The following is a 20,697-nucleotide window of genomic DNA, read 5'->3' on the forward strand; positions in this document are numbered from 1 at the left end:
TTTTTAGGTAGGGGGATTTTCCTGCCTTTACTTCTGAACAGTAAGACAGGAAACATAGATTGGAAGAGACGTGCAACAGAGGTCCACAGTCCGGGATTTGAAGCTGTGGGACACAATCACACAATGACAGACAGACCTAAGTCAAATTCACAAAAAGCTCACCAGATTTGCAACGAAACATACTGACGAGGAGGAGGTCTTGTGTCACTGCCCTGCACGCTCCCGTCCCTCCCTCCCTCCTTCCCTCATTTTAGGTCTTTCCCTCCTCCCTCACACATGCTTGTGCACGCTGTGCCAGCAGACACTTTCAATAATTTCAGCAACTGATGCATGGCCAGCTGCCTGTTTGTCCTTTCCCCTCCTCTGCTCTCAAAACTATTCTCCTGCTTCCATTCATTCCCTCTCTCTCTGTCATCCTGCCATGCGCTGTTCCTCCGGCGGATATAAAGGCAGGACCTGTTGGAAGGAGAGAGCTTGTGTAATCTCTGGCTGCACATGAGCACTGCAGACTCTTCAGCTGGAAAAGCAGAGCAAAAGCTCCAACAGAGGACTTCCAAACTGCAGACAGAGAGCAGGCAGAAATAGTGGAAGAAGAATAGAAAGAAGGAGCCGAACAAAAAACTGTTGGATTACACCGACCATGCCGGGACCTGTGCTGCTGCTGCTGTCCCTGTTGGTCCTGTCCTTAGGAAGTGATGCCAGACAAATCAGGAAAAGAGAACTCAACCAAAAGGTCTGCCTATCACCCTCACCTTTGACTTTTATATATGTGGAGGCATGAATGTGATTTTCCTCTCTGCTGAGTGACTCTTCAGAATATCCTCGTACAATAGCAGTTGTGTTGCAGGACCTCATGGCTGCAGACAGCTGGTCCACAGATTTGTGGATGAGGTAGGAGGCGAGAAAGGTGACTTCAGAAGTGTAGCTCAACGCCCAAAATGTGATTGTAGCTCGTTCACTTACCACCTTTGTAAAGCCCTATTCTCTCTTTCATGGATAGGTGTCACAGAAGGTCATAGTCTATAACCGTGACAAAGGTGTGAAGATCACGGTTGACCAAAAATGTGACCTCATGTGCGATTTGAAGACAACTGAAAGTGTGAAGACTCATACCATATGATGTGTGCAAATACAACCAAAGCATGTCCATGGTGTGACTTTAGGACAAAGTGGTGCTTCTAGAAAACCTCACAGTGATGCCAGGACATGTATGACAACATTACAGTCTCCACAGAAATGCAAGGGATTAATAAAGTATGTCAAAGATCAAGACCATAAAATATATATATTAACATCCTGAAAACATACCAAAAAAATCCCAGTTTATCACGGACACTCTATGGTTTTCCAAGGTATGGATAAGGTTTCAAACAGTGACTTTCTTTGATGCTTATCTATGAACGTGAGAATGGGCCTTAAAATTATTTTAGTTTCTAGACTAGGACTGCCTTAATCTGAAGAGCACTTGTTTTTCCACTCACCCTGCTCCATGCACAGCTAACTCTGACAGGTGTGCTCAGCCAATCAGAGGTGAGTAGACCAGATAGAAATGAAAACATGCAGGGCAGGTGCCCTCTAGCAACAAATGTGGGCAGCCCTGTTCGAGACACTTTTGGTAAATAACAGTGTTTCAGTCCTTTTACAACAAAGTGCTTGTTTAGTCTTGAAGGCATCTCACCCCTCATCCAAGCATCTTAAAGTAAACTGATGTAGTCACCCTAGTTATACTCTTCAGAGTGAGAATGTTTCCACTAAAACCAAATAACATTGTTTCACAATGGACACAATGTTATCGTTTTCTTGAAGAGTTGCTAACAGCAACCACAAAGACGGTCATCGGCTGTGCTTCCTTTGATGGACTGAAGAAGTCACTTGGAGGTGTGGTATAACATCTTGACACCAAAACAACCCCAGTTCTTTTTTACTTACGCTAGGCTCTGCCTGAGCATGACCCCCCCGGCACCATACACTCATGCAGCACTCCATGTTCAGGGCCTCAGCATGTTGACATCAACACAATGTGACTTTTGTTTTGGGAAAGAATAATAAAGGATATCATTGAAAGACTGCAGAGTTTAGCCCTATTCCCATGAGATTAAATGCTGTATAATAATGAGAAGTAATGGAATATTTATTGACTGAATAACACGGGATAAGAAAGCTCAATCTAAATGAGGGATGGGCGTGGCCGCTCAATAAACAGGCCAGATGTATGACCATCACTAACCAAGAAAAAGAAAGAATGTATACATCTTGACAGTCACTTTTTTATTATATATCTTCAGTCTGTCAGCTAAACATGTTTTTATTGAATTGGCTGACGGCTTGTCCAGAGGTACGCAGTGACACGGGCTTCTTGTGCACAGCAGGTTCTCTGGATATCTCTCATACAGGCACAAACAGACGTATCCAATCTCAATAGTTATAGCTTTTTTTTTTTTTTATCTGCATGCAGAGCGTGAACTTTGCAATGCGCACTGTGCACAAGAAAAGCAGGTGAGTCAAATATGCACAGTAGTAATACTTGTAGAAATTGTAAAATTCAATTTCAATTCAATTTATTTCATTTATTATAGCGGGAAATCACAACAAAACTGCCTCAAGGTGCTTTACACGAGTAAGGTCAAACCTTACCAACCCCTAGAGCAAGCACCCAGGCGACAGTGGTAAGGAAAAACTCCCTCTGATGATATTCAGGAAGAAACCTCAAGCAGACCAGACTCAAAGGGGGGGGGGGGGTCCACTGCTTAGCCCATTCTAACAGTTACAAGGTTTTTACAAAGTTTTTACAAGCTGAAGATACAGGAAACAGAAAAGCAGAACTTGAACTAAAACTGAACAGTCGTGTCAGTGCTGTGATGCCCGTGCTCCATGCTCTGGTGTTGTTTATCACCACAGCTGTATTCAGATGGGCCGATGCCCGAGATCACATGTGCACGTTCAGGAGCAGTTTTACACATGTAACTGAAAAGCATGATGGATGGTCAACATCTATGAGTTGAGGTGGATTATTAGGCCAAAAGTTAATGTGCAAGCAAGTCCACCTTCTGAACTCAGTGACTCCCTGTGGTGTAGTGCTCACACACGCTCTCTCACATATTCTCTTTCTCTGTAAGCTCTTGTGCTGCAGGGTTTGCACTTCCTGACCACATTATGCTCTCACTGACCTGGCTCCCGCTCTCTCTTTCTCACTCTCTCATAGTGTTTGTTACCTATTCACTCTCTTTCAAGCTTGCCTTTTGTTCCGTCTCTTAGTGTACGACCCTATTTTCTTTCTTTTTTTTCTCATGGTCTCTCCTGTTTGCTGGACGTGGCTTTAAAGTTGCTGTAATTGCACCATGCTGAGACAGCTGTGCAGACGGAGTTTATGTCTTTTCTTCTAAACCCTTTCATCTTTGCATGTTCAATCTTTCATTTTTTTGCACCACACACACACACGTAACATAAGCGCTGTACTGTGGATTGATGCACTCTTAGCAGAAAAAATATTTCAGATGTATTGTCATGTCCAATGTTTCTATCTCGTCTGTGCTCACATCTTCTTTCTTTCTTTATTTGATCATTAATTTCACCACATTTATCTCTTTTTTAGTCCATGGAGAGTTTCAGCGTGATTACGTCAGCTTATTCCACTAATTGAAACCACTCTGAGTAGAGACAATAAAAACTTTTAACTCTTAAGCTTAAAGGACTCATCCAAGAACACTCTGGTGTAAGTCCTCCTGAGCAGAGGTTTAAAACTCCGGCTCATATAAGAAGGTCCCAGGTTCACTTCCATCCTGGTCCTTTCTGTGTACGAGAGGATCCTTGGTTCAAATCCCAGCCTGACTGGAAAATCACTAAGGACCCTTGAGCAAGGTCCTTAATCCCCTAGTTGCTCCCAGTGTGTAGCACTGGCAGCGCCCTAATCTCAGGGTGAATGTGAGGCATTATTGTAAAGCGCTTGGAGCATTTGATGCAGATGGAACAGTGCTATATAAATGCAGTCCATTTACCATTTACTTTGGTGTGGACATTAAACGTTAAGAGCCACTTATTTTCTCAGTAATTGTGCATTAAGTGGACTTAACAGGTGAAGCTACCAACTGCTGCTAAAGTGGTCTCCCCCGACCCTTAACAGAAATAAGCAGGATCAGAAGATGGAGGGGTGGATGGGTTGTTTTCAGATTTCAAAGTGGGACACCGCGTTCTTAAGTTTCCCTGTGTAATGTCAATCAAATAACAAGTTCATGATCAGGTGACTTTATTTGTACCATAAGTAGATTTGACTTGCAGCAAACAGAAACGGGTGTCCATGTTAGTCAGGCACAACAATAACAATGAAAACACTAACGAAGAACATATGCAAAACAAAAGTATAACACAGACACAACCAGGCACTCACAAGCTTCTAAAAACAAGCATCAGGAGAAACCACTAAAAGATGGCCAGCATAAAAATTGATGTGCAAAACGCAAATAAATAAATATATAAACATGTGCAAACCCTGCTAAGATTTGTTCAAATGCACAACTGCTGCTGGCAATAACAAGTACGTAACATGGTGCAAAACAGCACACATGATTCTGAACATCTGCTAGCTCCTGTCTTCCTGTCAGGAGGTCCCCCACATCCAATAAATTAAACTGTTGGTAGCCTCAGATGGTTTTCAAACACACTGACATGTCGGGGCAGACGTACTGAGACGAAATAATCAGCTGCTTTTTTATGTGCAGCATGAAAGTGGAATGTGAGAAAGAAGTGCAAAGAATTAATAAATAACTTCTGTACAGATGTGTACTTTTAAAGTGATGTGCCTTTTTAGGAAATAGGCTCAATCATTTAAAAAAATCTGATTTCACTGACTATTTTTTAAATAATTTTTACATAATTTGCTGCATCATTTCCAACATTCATCAAGCTAAGGTTGTTTTAGTTTGTTTTGAACAAGTTGTCACATGGTTCCATTTTTATCTTTTTTTTTTTTTTTTTTTACTTTTTGTTTTGATTTAATGTATTTCCTATTTTATTATTTACTGGTATACAGTATATGATCATAAGTGCTGCACAAAATTATTATTTAGTCATGGTATTTAAATAGGATATCTTAAAAACATTGATGATTTTGTTTCAATTTGATTCCAGTTTTCTGTAGCAGTAGGTCTTACATCAAGTAACTTTTTAGAGTTTAACACAGATGAGCATTTGGGATAATGTTTAACTGTTTATTTGTAATAATATGTCCCTATAGTTTTAGTTTTATTTGTACTTTGCACATTACTTTGGTTCAGGGTAGATACAGAGAGGATTGTTACCCTCATTGATAAAGAATGGTTGGAAAAAAATGTTCTAACATTGTTTGGGAGCACAGGTGGAAAACTTTGATTTCAGTAAGTAAAAGTCCAACATATTTGTTCCATACACCCACGAAACCAGCTCATTGTAATTATTTCAGCTCTTCAGGCAGGTAAATGAGCAAATCAATGAAATCGCCTGTTTTAGTTGGACAGGTAAGAATCACATCATGGCAGCACTTTTACTCCCAGAAGCCAAAGTTTTCCACCTCTGGATATGAGGTATTTTATTGTATAAATAGGTTAAAATAGGTCAGATAAATTAAGAATATTGACTCATTTAAATCCCATTGATTTATTACTTCTGGTTATGTTTTTAACATATTCAAATAATTTAATGTAATTTTAAAGTTTAAAATCAAAGACTTTTCATTTACTTATTTTAAATGTACCCTCAAGACCTGCAGTAACTTCATGGTCCATTAGGTCTACATGTTAGAGAGGTGAGCTTGTTTGCAGACAACCCTTGATCAAATTCCCCGTTAGTCAGGAAAATCAAGTCACTTGGGCATATTGCGTTATTCACAAACTGAGCCTGGTGGCTGAGTATCTTTCATGGCAGCACACTGATATTGGTGTATGAACAGGTGAATATAAGGCATCATTGTAAAGTGCTTTGAGTGTCTGCATCAGATGAAATAGTGCTACATAAATGCCTTGAATTCACTATGTGTAAGTCAAACTGTTCTTTGAAATATAGAGGATACGGGCTCCTAACATTAATCGATGAATCTGGCTGGTTTATGCTTAAGTGAGCTATATAATTTACACTCCAAAGCAAACCAAAATAATTTACAGATTAAGCAAAGTCTGAGCAGGATCAACTCTTCAAAGGAAAGTTTGGTTGAGTTTGACATTTACAGATGTTGCACAAGAGAAATGCCTCAGCTCACCCTTCAGCTCAAAGTTTGGCAGAGATGTATTATTGTACCCTGGAGTGTCTGTTTGTCATTCTGATGGTCCAAAAACTACAGTACTTTTGGGGAGTTTGGTGGACAAACTATCGGTAGTCGATCAGTCTGTGGGGCGGTTTGGTATTTGCAACTCTCATCGTGATTAATCCCAATCAGATGATGTGATCCAGCTGGTCAGCAGCATAATACTGAATGTAGACTGGAGCCAGCATGAACTATGTCCAGACACTCACACATACACATAATAAAAAACACAAAGTCACTGGCACACAAACCACTGCATAATTTTTTTCCATGCAGAAAACAATGTGCAATTCATTCCTGCTGTTTTGCAGTCAAAAGGTTCCTCATTGCATCATCTCAAACAACAAGGAAATTCTCAGCAAATCCTCTCTGACTCTGAGACACCACGAGCACGAGTAGAGGCCTTGTCCATGCTCATTTCCTCAATCACACCCACAGAACTTCTTCAGAGCTGTCAGGTGTGTCTTACTGACTTGCCTCATTCATCTCTTTCTTGCACTGTGTTAAGGATTTTATATATATATATATATATATATATGTTATCACTGTTAAACATTTGTACCTTCGTCTTCTTTCTTATGAAAACGGTGTTGTGCTGTTTGCACTTCACCCTGAGAATGTATGTGTTATTCAACCTTGTTTTAGCTTTGTCTTCTTTCTCATGAGAACGGTGTTGTGCTGTTTTGCACCTGTCTTAACCAAGCCTGAGAATTCAATTTTGTTTTAGCACTCTGGGGTCAATCTGAGCTGGGAATGAAGGGCTGGATGTACTTATTATTATAATATAACTTTGTTTTCGCAGCCTCTAACGACTGGGAGTAAGAGAACGTTTTGACTGTTGTGATGTGGTGCTTAGTGTGAAGGAGTGTGAAGGACAGGACACTTCAGGCAGATGCAGAACAGCTGATAACTGCAACAGACGAACGAGATGTGCTGACCTGTGTAAAAGAAAGTGTCCTTCCTTACAGCTGCACTTATTGACGTATGCGTTTATGTTACGGGAAGAAACTTGTCTTGCGTCATCACCCCCACCCTTAGGACAAGTTTTTTGTTTATGTGATGAGGGCGTCTCTTAATAAAAAGAGCGGAAAAGCAGGCCAGACTTGAGTGTAGCCTTGGTGTACAGCCTGGCCGCACTCCGCGCGTAAAATTTGACTTTCTGTCTCACTGGTGTTTCTTGACTCTGTTTGTCTTGTTAAAGGTTTTAAAAATGTTTGGAGGAGAAAATACCCAACACACTGTCACTTGGTATTTCAGAGCTGGATACTCTGGTTGGCTGACTTTGTTGGCTGAGGTTATAGAATCCAGCGGCTTAGCTGCCTCTGTTGGCGAGGAAAGATTTACTGACCTTGACTTCAGAGGTGATGATGTGGAATCAATGGATGCCCTGATTGCAGCACATAAGAAGCTGAGTGAGGAATCACAGTGTCCACATTTGTGACTCACCTGGATAATAATATTCTAATATAATTCTAATATTCAATGGCTTCCTGGCCTCAGCTATCAAACATTTATCTGTATAGTAGAGGACCTAGTTGAGATGTGTGCACATCATTTAGGAGAGGATAAATCAACTATTCTAGACTAATATGACACCAATGAATATCTTGGGATATGTGACAAAATCTCTATCCAGGACAAACAGCCCAAAAATGACCACACCCCCTTTTAGTCCAGAGTATTACTTCAAATACAACTGCAGTAGCTATAGATTTTCCAAGGTATTCAAAATGTTCAGAATGACCAATACATATTTGGGAGGGTCATAGAAAAGTGTAACATTTCTATTTGATATTTTAAGAGAAAATGGCTAAAATAAGTGGGTCAACTATAATGAAATATAATGAAATTTTTATTTTCAGTCATACTGTCATCAATGGAATATGCATTTAATTACAAAGAAAAACTTGTTTATTTAGCAAACAGCAGTATCTAGAGATCTTAAATGTTTTAAAGATCATCAGGGAAATTTCCCAACATGTATGCACATAATTTAAGCATAGAAAGTTTAAATTACTAACTATGTGATGATTCCGGACTGTATGTAGGTCGCTTGACCAAATGTTTTCTAGCGATTTTCTCTTAAAATATCAAAATGAGGAATTTTACACTATTCTATGACCCTTTTCAATTGCATATTGAGTACCTTGAAAAATCTGTAGCTGCTGCAGTTTAGAAAATACAGCTGTATTTGAAGTAATGCTCGGGACGAAAAAGGGTGTGGTCATTTTTGGGCTGTTCGTCCCGGAGTTAATCTCTCATAAATGATATGCATACATGTCTAAGCTAGGTCCTAGACTAGTATGGGGTGAAAGCGTTGAACTTGTAAGGACCTTCACTTATCACTGGAGTGACATTCATGTCACTGAGTCCACAGCCTTTGAAATCAAGAGCTGCCTTTGAATAGATTATGTGTCAGGAGGTCACTGGACACAGGTGTTTGGTAATGCCAAATCCAAATCTTTATCATCCTGTGCTTCCTGTCTTACTGTATGATTATGAGACTTTGACATAAACCAGTGACTGAAGACACTGACTGGATGTCTTTGGTATGAGGTCTCTTTAGCGGATGCTTGGCTACCTCTAAACGGACTTCATGTCAGATGAATGGTTACTTATACGCCATCATACTAGAGGCCCAAATCCTGCCTGAATGAAAATTTGACCCACATTCAGGAAGTGTTGAGGTGCATTCGTGGCCATCCGACAGCATTCTGAGCGCAGTCTAAACAGTCTGGCACAGTCGTGCGGCCACCTGAAATGTTTTGCACATGTTCAAAACATTTGAGGCACAGTCGAAGTGGAAAAACTTTTGAATGGGAGTTGAAATGCCGTCTGACCACAGTCTGACTGCATTCAAAATAATCGGCCGGCATGAAAACGGCATTTGTGACATTCTGATTGCATTCGGGGGGACATTCGGCATGTTTCACCACAGCTGAATGGCCTGAATGCACCTGAAGGCACCACGAGCGCACCTCGAGTGCTGCTGGATTGCATTTCCCCCACCCACAATCGGACCTCACTTGTACGGCGGCAATGCAAGTGCATTTGTCATCGTCTCATTGCATTTTGACAGTTGTCTGGGTAATCCTAATGTGTTCCACCTACATTTGTACAGCATTCAGAGGCTCATGCTCGCAGCACGTGCACAAATCAGTTGGGGCGGGTCCGAGCGCAGTCTGGGTATTCGGACAGCCATTTTCTGTAATTCTTATTCCCCCAGATTTTTTTTTTTTTTTTTTTTTTTTTTGACATTCTGCCTGATTCCGCCTGGCTCATGCTCATTCATACTAAGTGTGATGGGGGTCTTAAGCCCCTTTCATACCGGACTTGCATACAGTTGCACTGTGATGCGTATCGAGTACACCTAAAAATTGCACAGATTTGGCGTAGTCCCTGTGTGGGCTGGCGTATGATGCCACATGGTTGAGTTCCTAGTCTTGCTTACTGCCCTCACCGCTACTTTTCTGCCTCTCACAGTCCACTCCTGCCTACTTCTTGGGGGGGGTTTTGTGGCATTGTGTAAATGCACTCCATTCTCAAAATGGTACATGAAAAGCAAACAGCATGTTGTGTGGGCCGCTGAAGAGGAGGTACTGCTGGCCCACCACCACCAGAGGGCACCCTGCCTGGAGTGCAGGCTCCAGGCACAAGAGGGCGCTGCCGCCTCACAGGAGCAGCCGGGGTGACAGCTGTCACTTATCACCTACGACAGCTGTCACCAATCATCTGATCTTCAGTGGTATATCAGCAAGACGACATCTCCACCTCTTTGCCGAGATATCGCTCTACCGAGGAGGTAACGTTCTCAGCTGACTGTGAATATCTGTTGCTTGTGTGTGTTGGACAGCAGATATTCTGTTTCCTTTTTCCGACGAGAGGTGGAGGTGGTTTTCCACCATACGTGTTGCTGGGTGCAGACGCACCCACATCTAACTGTTTTTGTTCCTCGCCAGCAGTACCAGATCCGACAAGCGGAGGCAGTGGCCACCTGGGAGTTCGGGACTTGGCGGCTCCAGTATTCCCGGGGTTCGGTGGCGGAGGAAATCGTGTGGTTCCGGTTCTGCTTTGGACAGACGTCTTTTATCTTCGAGCCTGCCCACACGACACATTTTTGTGAATTGACTCCATTGACTATTATTGTAATCTGCTGTGTTTGTTGTGCTTATTCACAACAGTAAAGTGTTGTTATTTGACTTCCTCCATTGTCCGTTCATTTGCGCCCCCTGTTGTGGGTCCGTGTTCCTACACTTTCACAACAGGATATCTCGGCCAACGTCATGGACCCCGAGGGGCGTCAACCGGCTGTTGAACGGCCAGTGGAAGAGCAGGGCGCACAGGCATCTGCAGGAGGCATGATCGGTGAGTTGCAGCGAATCCTCACCGCTTTTACGGCTCGGTTGGATCTAATGACCGAGCAGAACGTCCTCCTTAACCGCAGGGTGGAGGCTCTCGCCGCGCAGGTGGAAGCGCGCCCTCAGGGCGCTGCTGCGGCTCCCCCTCCTGTCGATCCTGTGTGCAACAGTGACGTTCCACAGGTCGTTCAACGACCCCTCCCACCTTCCCCTGAAGCATACATAAGCCCTCCGGAGCCGTACGGGGGTTGTGTGGAGACGTGCGCGGACTTTCTTATGCAATGTTCGCTCGTCTTCGCACAACGTCCCGTCATGTACGCGACTGATGCTAGTAAGATAGCTTATGTGATTAATCTGCTTCGCGGTAAGGCACGCGCTTGGGCTACAGCGCTCTGGGAGCAAAATTCATGGCTCCTTCTGATGTATGATGGGTTTGTGAGGGGATTCAGAACAGTGTTCGATCACCCAAATAGAGGAGAAATCGCTTCAGCCGTGCTGCTGTCAATGAGACAGGGGCGCCGGAGCGCAGCTGCTTATGCAGTCGACTTCCGCATCGCGGCTGCGAGGTCCGGCTGGAATAGCACTGCCCTCCGTGCCGCCTTCGTAAACGGACTGTCGTTGGTCCTGAAGGAGCGCCTGGTGGCTAAGGACGAACCGCAGGATTTGGACGGGCTTATTGATCTCGTTATACGATTAGACAATCGGTTAGAGGAACGCCGTCGGGAGCGAGGCGAAGGTCGTGACCGGATACGCGCCGCCCCTCTCCCTTCCGGGTTCGAAAAGGGGCCGCCCTCCCCACGCTCCACAGCCGCAGCACTTTGTGGGGCAACAGCTCCCCCTGTTGACGTTGTTAGGGAAACGCACAGGGCCAAAATGGGGAGGCTGATCCGTGGAGAGTGTTTTCTTCTGCAGCTCAACAGAGCACACACAGAGAGACTGCCCCAAACGGCCAAAACGTCAACACTCGCCCTTAGAGACTGGGCTAAGGGGGGGTCAAGACATTCAAGTGAGACACACACAAATTGCCACACGACTCCCAGTCACAATCCTGAGCAGGGATTTAACCGTTCAAGCCCGAGCACTGGTGGACACGGGGTCAGAAGGGAATCTGCTAGACAGCAGATGGGCAAAGGAGGTAGGGCTCCCTCTGGTGGCACTTCCTTCGCCGTTGCAGGTGCGGGCACTAGATGGCACCCTCCTCCCTTTACTCACACACACGACACAACCAGTAACTCTGGGGGTGTCTGGAAACCACCGGGAGGAGATTGAGTTTTTTGTAACTCCTTCTACCTCCCGCGTGATTTTGGGCATCCCATGGATGTTAAAGCACAATCCCCGGATCGATTGGCCGTCTGGGGTGGTGGTTCAGTGGAGCGAAACCTGCCATCGGGGGTGTTTAGGATCCTCGGTTCCTCCCGTTTCCCAGGCTAAGGAGGAGGTCAAAGTCCCTCCCAATCTGACGGCAGTGCCGGTTGAGTACCACGATCTTGCTGACGTCTTCAGCAAGGATCTGGCACTCACCCTTCCCCCGCACCGTCCGTACGATTGTGCCATTGATTTGGTTCCAGGCGCTGAGTTGCCGTCCAGCAGGCTGTACAACCTCTCACGACCTGAGCGCGAATCAATGGAGACCTACATCCGGGACTCATTAGCTGCCAGGCTGATCCGGACTCCACCTCCCCGATGGGGGCAGGTTTCTTTTTTGTGGGCAAGAAAGATGGCGGACTTCGTCCATGTATTGATTACAGGGGGCTGAATGAGATTATGGTTCGCAACCGATACCCGTTGCCATTATTAGATTCCGTGTTCACCCCCCTGCATGGAGCCAAAATCTTTACTAAGCTGGATCTTAGAAATGCGTATCACCTGGTTCGGATCCGGAAGGGAGACGAATGGAAGACGGCATTCAACACCCATTAGGTCACTTTGAGTACCTGGTCATGCCGTTCGGCCTTACCAACGCCCCCGCGACGTTCCAAGCCTTGGTTAACGACGTCTTGCGGGACTTCCTGCACCGATTCGTCTTCATATATCTGGACGATATTCTCATCTTTTCTCCGGATCCTGAGACCCATGTCCAGCATGTACGTCAGGTCCTGCAGCGGTTGTTAGAGAACCGGCTGTTTGTTAAGGGCGAGAAGTGTGAGTTTCACCGCACTTCTTTGTCCTTCCTGGGGTTTATCATCTCCCCCAACTCCGTCGCTCCAAGGTTGCGGCGGTGAGAGACTGGCCCCAACCCACCAGCCGTAGGAAGCTGCAACAGTTCCTCGGCTTTGCGAATTTCTACAGGAGGTTCATTAAGGGCTACAGTCAGGTAGTTAGCCCCCTGACAGCCCTGACCTCTCCAAAAGTCCCCTTCACCTGGTCGGATCGGTGCGATGCCGCGTTCAAGGAGTTGAAACGGCGCTTCTCGTCTGCACCCGTTCTGGTGCAGCCCGATCCTAGTCGCCAGTTTGTGGTTGAAGTGGACGCCTCGGACTCAGGGATAGGAGCCATGCTATCCCAGAGCAGAGAGACCAATAAGGTCCTTCACCCGTGTGCCTATTTCTCCCGCAGGTTGACCCCGGCCGAACGGAACTATGACGTCGGCAATCGAGAACTCCTTGCGGTGAAAGAGGCTCTTGAAGAGTGGAGACATCTGTTGGAGGGAACGTCCGTGCCGTTCATGATTTTCATTGACCACCGGAACCTGGAGTATATCAGGACTGCCAAGCGGCTGAACCCCAGGCAAGCCCGCTGGCCACTGTTCTTCGGCCGTTTTGACTTCCGGATCACCTATCGCCCCGGGACCAAAAACCAGAGATCGGATGCCTTGTCCCGGGTGCATGAAGACGAAGTCAAAACGGAGTTGTCGGATCCACCGGAACCAATCATCCCGGAGTCCGCTATCGTGGCCACCCTCACCTGGGACGTAGAGAAAACCATCCGGGAGGCCCTGGCACGGAGTCCGGACCCGGAACCGGGCCGAAGAACAAACTTCACGTCCCACCAGAGGCCAGAGCTGCAGTCCTGGACTTCTGTCACGGCTCCAAGTTCTCCTGTCATCCGGGGGTGCGAACCGTGGCAGTTGTCCGGCAGCGCTTCTGGTGGGCGTCCCTGGAGGCCGACGTCCGGGATTATATCCAAGCCTGCACCACCTGCGCCAGGGGCAAGGCTGACTACCGCAGGGCATCGGGACTGCTCCAGCCGCTGCCTGTGCCTCATCGCCCCTGGTCCCACATCGGCCTGGATTTTGTCACGGGCCTCCCACCGTCCCAGGGCAACACTACCATCCTCACGATAGTGGACCGATTCTCCAAGTCGGCCCACTTCATGGCCCTCCCGAAGCTCCCGACTGCCCAGGAGACAGCGGACCTCCTGGTCCACCACGTCGTCCGGCTGCATGGGATTCCAACAGACATCGTCTCCGATTGCAGTCCCCAGTTCTCCTCGCAAGTCTGGAGGAGCTTCTGCCGGGAACTGGGGGCCACGGTGAGCCTCTCGTCCGGGTATCATCCTCAGACCAACGGGCAAGCAGAACGGGCCAATCAGGAAGTAGAACAGGCCTTACGCTGCGTGACGGCCGCGCACCCGGCGGCCTGGAGTACCCATTTGGCCTGGATCGAGTATGCCCATAACAGTCAGGTGTCTTCAGCCACCGGCCTCTCTCCTTTTGAGGTGTGTCTGGGGTACCAGCCCCCGCTGTTTCCGGTGGTTGAGGGAGAGGTCGGTGTGCCCTCGGTCCAGGCCCACCTGCGGAAGTGCCGTCGGGTGTGGCGCGCCGCCCGTTCTGCTTTGCTAAAGGCCCGGACGAGGGCAAGAGTCCATGCAGACCGTCGGCGGACCCCGGCCCCTGCGTATCGGCCAGGGCAGGAGGTATGGTTGTCGACGAAGGACATCCCCCTCAAAGTGGATTTCCCCAAACTGCAGGATCGTTACATCAGTCCCTTCAAGATCCTTAAGGTCATCAATCCGGCCGCAGTGAAGCTTCAGCTTCCGGCCTCACTGCGGATCCATCCTGTTTTCCATGTGTCCCGGATAAAGCCACATCACACCTCGCCCCTCTGTGCTCCGGGTCCGGTACCGCCTCCTGCCCGGATCATCGATGGCGAGCCGGCTTGGACTGTGCGCCGGCTCTTGGATGTCCGTAGGATGGGCCGGGGCTTCCAGTATCTGGTGGACTGGGAGGGGTACGGACCCGAAGAACGCTCCTGGGTGAAGAGGAGCTTCATCCTGGACCCGGCCCTCCTGGCCGATTTCTACCGCCGCCACCCGGACAAGCCTGGTCGGGCGCCAGGAGGCGCCCGGTGAGGGGGGGGGTCCTGTTGTGTGGGCCGCTGAAGAGGAGGTACTGCTGGCCCACCACCACCAGAGGGCACCCTGCCTGGAGTGCGGGCTCCAGGCACAAGAGGGCGCTGCCGCCTCACAGGAGCAGCCGGGGTGACAGCTGTCACTTATCACCTACGACAGCTGTCACCAATCATCTGATCTTCAGTGGTATATCAGCAAGACGACATCTCCACCTCTTTGCCGAGATATCGCTCTACCGAGGAGGTAACGTTCTCAGCTGACTGTGAATATCTGTTGCTTGTGTGTGTTGGACAGCAGATATTCTGTTTCCTTTTTTCCGACGAGAGGTGGAGGTGGTTTTCCACCATACGTGTTGCTGGGTGCAGACGCACCCACATCTAACTGTTTTTGTTCCTCGCCAGCAGTACCAGATCCGACAAGCGGAGGCAGTGGCCACCTGGGAGTTCGGGACTTGGCGGCTCCAGTATTCCCGGGTTCGGTGGCGGAGGAAATCGTGTGGTTCCGGTTCTGCTTTGGACAGACGTCTTTTATCTTCGAGCCTGCCCACACGACACATTTTTGTGAATTGACTCCATTGACTATTATTGTAACCTGCTGTGTTTGTTGTGCTTATTCACAACAGTAAAGTGTTATTATTTGACTTCCTCCATTGTCCGTTCATTTGCGCCCCTGTTGTGGGTCCGTGTTCCTACACTTTCACAACACAGCACTCACATTTCCAGACGTACAGTGAGATACACTGCTGCCTCATCAGGGCTCGTAACATCAGATCACAAAGTTTAGAGTCTGTTGTGTGTCCCAAAAAAAAAAAAAATAAAAAAAATAAAAAAAATTTAAAGAAGAAAATATTGCCATTTAAACTCACAAGCATACTTAAACATCCCATTTCTTGTTTTGGCATTCTCTCCTGAGAGAGAGAGAGAGAGATGCTGTTTCTGTTCTCTGGATTTCGATTGACATCCAATTTATGAATTGAAAGAATGTACACCATGTTTTTCTGATTATGGGATTACTGAAGTGCATGTACGAGGTCTCTTAGATAATAAACCGACCCTTTTATTTTTTTTTTTAACTATATGGATTTGAATGACATGCGATTACACCAATCATGCTTGAACCCTCGTGCGCATGCGTGAGTTTTTTCACGCGTGTCGGTGACGTCATTTCCCTGTGGGCAGGCGTTGAGTGAGATGTGGTCCCGCCCTCTCGGCTGAATTCCTTTGTTTCACACGCTGCTCGAGACGGCGCGCGTTGCTTTATCAAAAATTTTTCTGGACCTGTGAGGAATATCCGAGTGGACACTATTCGAGAAATTAAGCTGGTTTTCTGTGAAAGGTTTAACGGCTGATGAGAGATTATGGGGTGTTTCTGTCGGTGTAAGGACTTCCCACGGAGCGGGACGTCCTGCAGCGCTTCCAGGTGCTGTCGTCAGCCTGTTTCGAGCTGAAAACATCCTAATTTAAGGCTTAATTCACCCAGGACATCGTGAGAGAACAGAGAAGATTCAGAAGAGGCCGGCATGAGGAATTTATGCGGACATTCCACTGTTTAAGGACATTGTTTTAATGAAAGACGTACGCGCAAATTCGCCGCGTCGTTTCCGTGACGACTCGGCAAATCTGTGTGCGCCGCGACAGGAAAAACACCTCCGTGTTGAAAACCATTTGTAGAATTCAGGCGGCTTTAATGGCTTTCAACAAGTGAGTAACTGAGAAATTGTTTAACAGCTTGGGCATGTTCCAACTTGCCCGTTAAGATTTCCAACGGAGGTGTTTTTCCTGTCGCGACCCCCCGCGGTCGGGTCCAGCCCGACATGCGACTCTGCCCGCACGTTCTTTCATTACAAAATGACTGTTAACAATGGAATGTCCGAATAAACTCCTCATGCCGACTTCTTCTGAAAGTTCTCTGTTCTCTGACGACTTACTGCGTCAACAGAGCCTGAAATGTGAAGTTTCAACTTGAAACGCGAGACGCTGCCACCTCGAAGCGCAGATCGCCGTCAGGCGCCGTGGGCCGTCCTTAAAGCGACACTACCAGACCAAAATCTCTCATCAGCCGTTAAAATTTTTACCGAAAACCAGCTGAATTTATTGAATGGTGTCCACTCAGTTGTGCCTTACAGTTTTGAAAATTTTTTTATCAAACAAAGCAACAGTCTCTGAGCCATTCCTAAACATGAAAAAAATCGACGAGCGGGTGGACGACTCCTCACTCAAAGACTGCCCACAGGCGAATGACGTAACCGACAGGCGTGAAAAAAACTCTCGCATGCCCACAAGGGTTCAAGCATGTCTGATGTAATCACACGTGATTCAAATCCATATGGTTTTTGAAAAAAAATAATAAGGTTGGATACTTTTCTAATAGACCTCGTAGATGGATGCATCCTTGCCGTAGACCGGCTCATGCACGCACAATGGCTCGTTCGGACATTTTATGAACACACACACACATGCAACTGAGGGATCATTTCATCACATGCTTGTGCGCCGGTTAGATTACCTGTTCTGATCACTCACACGTTCACCAGTTCGTCACCTGTTTGTAAGCACGCACAGGCGCTATTGGCTGCATGGATCATTTCGTCACACTCCCCTGCACCAGTTAGATTACTGTTCTGAGCATGCACAAGTGCACCAGTTCAATCACCTGTTGTAAGCATGCACAGGCTGCGTGTATCATGCAGCCACACACACACATACACCTGTTCTCCTCCAGCTGCTGGAATGCATCCCTGCCTGTTTGTCTGATACACTCGGTTTTTGGATGTGTACAGTTGCACAGTGTTGTGTAGATTGCATATACAGTAGTGCAGTGTTGTGCAGACTTGCTGAAAAACTACATACTTTCTGCGTCCATTGCTCTACACAGAAAAAATTAACGTTTAATTTTTTGTGTCCATCTCGTGTACCCTTCTGCATCCCTCAACGTGCTGCCATGTAGGGCAGCATAAACTCGGTGTAGAGCTGCGTAGTCTGTACGCTGCATTACACAACTCTGCGTAGGCCCAGTGTCACAGACCGATTGGTCCCCTAAAAATCAATCTGTCCCCCCCTGATGATGCTGTTCATGGATTATCACCTTGTTTCTGCTTCAACACCAATCACCATCTATCTCAGCGACAGATATCTGAAATGAGCTGCTAGCTGATGCGTTCACAGAATTTCGCCTCATTTTCTGCTTAAAATGGCCCCGTTTCTGCTTAAACTGACTTTAGAATGATTCAAGAGGTTTACCTTCATCATCTGATGGTTAATAATCCCATTAATCCAATTGATTGCTAGGGTGAAGAGACTCCGCCTCAGACGTGCTGCTGTGGTCCAAAATGACGCATGCGCAGATGCAAAAGGCGGACCGATTTTTAGGGGCACGCCCGTTTGGTCTGCCACACCGGTGTGAAAGGGGCTTTAGGAAAACTCACAAGAGGAGCATTTCATTCATTGTCAGGGAATGTCAGCTATGGCATTTTGGCCATGGTGCAGGTTTCTCTGAGCACAATCCAGCACACAGGTGCCTCAGTGTTAAGCAGCCCAACAATGTGAAAAAGCCAAGAAGATAATTACATTTCACTTGCCATCAAAGGCAGGTACATAGTGTGGTGGAAACACCATGCACGGCACCAGCACCTGCTCAAAAACCTGACTTGGACTACACTGTTTCTATGTCTTAATAACTGGCATAAAAGAACTCCAAGACATGCTCATTGACTTGGAAATGTTAATGTATTATTGTCTCAAGAACAATGACCCTGAAAGTGAACAGGTGCTGACAACTATCACATTTTAATTTGACATTTTGGTTTCAGTATATGCTGTTCTTCAATAATACAAAAATTGGTTTGTGCTTATGAATATATTTTAAAATCTCTTTTTCAGAAGCAGAAAAATGTCAGTATCTCTCCAAAATCTGTGCAGAGCCAAAAAAGGCCTGATCTAACTTGTGTTATGCAGCTAGACAGAGTTTCTTGTGGCTTTTCTTCACTGACTGCCCAAAAACCACAACATGAGAACACTGAAAGCTGAGACAGACAAAAAAGGCAGACAGCAGCTGAGAAAAAAAAAACCTTATGGCCACCCATCATGCTGCTGCTTTTCAAACACCAAACAAAGTAAGAAGGAGTTTAGCAGAAAGAAAAAAATAAAGAATAAAATGGATAAAAGGCAGGAAGAGAGATCACAAGAGTGATATAAGTCAGATAAACAGAAGCAGCCAGAGAGATAAACAGGACCACAGACAGACACAAATGTTAAACATGAGCCGGCTGTCGGCACGCTGACTGGAGAGCAGCAAACCAATGTGATTAAGTGTTTTGTCCATGGACACAGACAGGTAGCAAGAGCGGGATTTGAACTCAGGTCAACATACAGTGAACAAAAATATAAACAGCATCAGTTTTGCTTTTGCTCCCATTTTTCATGAGCTGAACTCAAAGATCTAAAACTTTTCTATATACACAAAAGACCTACTTCTGTCAAATATTGTTCACAAATCTGTCTAAATCTGTGTTAGTGAGCACTTCTCCTTTGCTGAGATAATCCATCCCACCTCACAGGTGTGGCATATCAACATCCTGATTAGACAGCATGATTATTGCACAGGTGTGCCTCAGGCTGGCCACAATAAAAGGCCCGACCCACGCTGCCTCCTTGTAGAAGCTGCTGACATGATGCTTATCAGACTTCCTGTTTGGTATGACTGTGCTCTGTGTACTGACCCTCTCCCTGTACTCCTGGTTTACCCCTGTGACCATTCTTTCACAGATACTGCTCTGACATGTACTGACTTCTTCCATGATAGAACAGTTAACTGTTAACCCATGTGAGTGTTTTCACCTGGAGACAATTAGTGTATGGGCTGCTACTCCTCATAGTGCTGTGTTTCCGTAGTTTTATCTGTTGAAAATAAATACACTGAACTTTTACCATCAATGTGTTTTCTCTACTCTCGGGTCCTCAGCTGTTCTCAGACCATAACGTACTCATGCTTCAGTTATTTAAGTCAACAAATCTTCAAATATTTTAAGGCAATCTGTCTCCTTAAATTGTTTGATGACCTCACCAGATTGTAGAATGCTGTGTCATTAAAGTATAGAAAGTCCTGTAACCCTTTTGGCATAAAAGACCATAATCAATTTTGAGAAGCCACATCACTAATGTTGTTGAGTAAGGGTTAGGGTTAGGGTTAGAGGGTTAGGGTTAGGGTTAGAGGGTTAGGGTCTCTTTAGTTAGGGTGTCTTTAGTGAGCTTTGCAAAGGAGAGAACAGCAGAGGCTGGCAGCTTTGTGCAGTTTCTCTGACTGTGACCTCCTGGCGGGGCCCTTTTATGTATAAGGAAAACAAGGATAAGAGGAGTGAGTTGAGTCCATGGTCACAACATGTACTTATTAGTCATGTGCAGATATGTTGTAATCAACTGAATCATTCATGTGCCATTAGTCATGTGCAGATACGATGCAAACAACTGAATCATTACGATCTTGTACAGAGTGAGCGGTTTTGCTGAAGCTTGCGAAAAACTATAAACAGGCTGCAGCTGTGAATATCTAACAGAAAACAGTTTGCAGATTTTAAGATACAAAAAAACAATTTGGAAATGAGATGATAATAAAAGATAAACATGTTCTTTACAGTATAATTTTATCTAACAGTGAACTTTTGCCAAATACCAGTGTGGATCTGGCTGTATCTGCTGCAGTGACCCCAAACAAAAATGGGAGCAGCCGAAATGGACAACAACTCTTCTGTTGCTCTTCTGTTGTTGTTGTTGTTTCTTCTGT

The 20,697-nt window shown here is 46.0% G+C and overlaps 1 protein-coding gene across 1 annotated transcript in view; it reads left to right on the forward strand.

The window, feature by feature from the left end:
• Positions 1-295: 295 nt before the first annotated feature.
• The window catches only part of wfdc1 (WAP four-disulfide core domain 1), a 57,252-nt gene continuing 36,850 nt past the window's right edge, over positions 296-20,697 (forward strand). The window contains exon 1 of the mRNA XM_034177033.1: positions 296-733. Coding sequence (XP_034032924.1) covers positions 641-733 — 93 coding nt within the window. The 5' untranslated portion in view covers positions 296-640. The remainder of the gene's footprint in view (positions 734-20,697) is intronic.

This window comes from Thalassophryne amazonica, chromosome 8 (genome assembly GCF_902500255.1).
Source record: "Thalassophryne amazonica chromosome 8, fThaAma1.1, whole genome shotgun sequence".
Lineage (NCBI taxonomy): Eukaryota > Metazoa > Chordata > Actinopteri > Batrachoidiformes > Batrachoididae > Thalassophryne > Thalassophryne amazonica.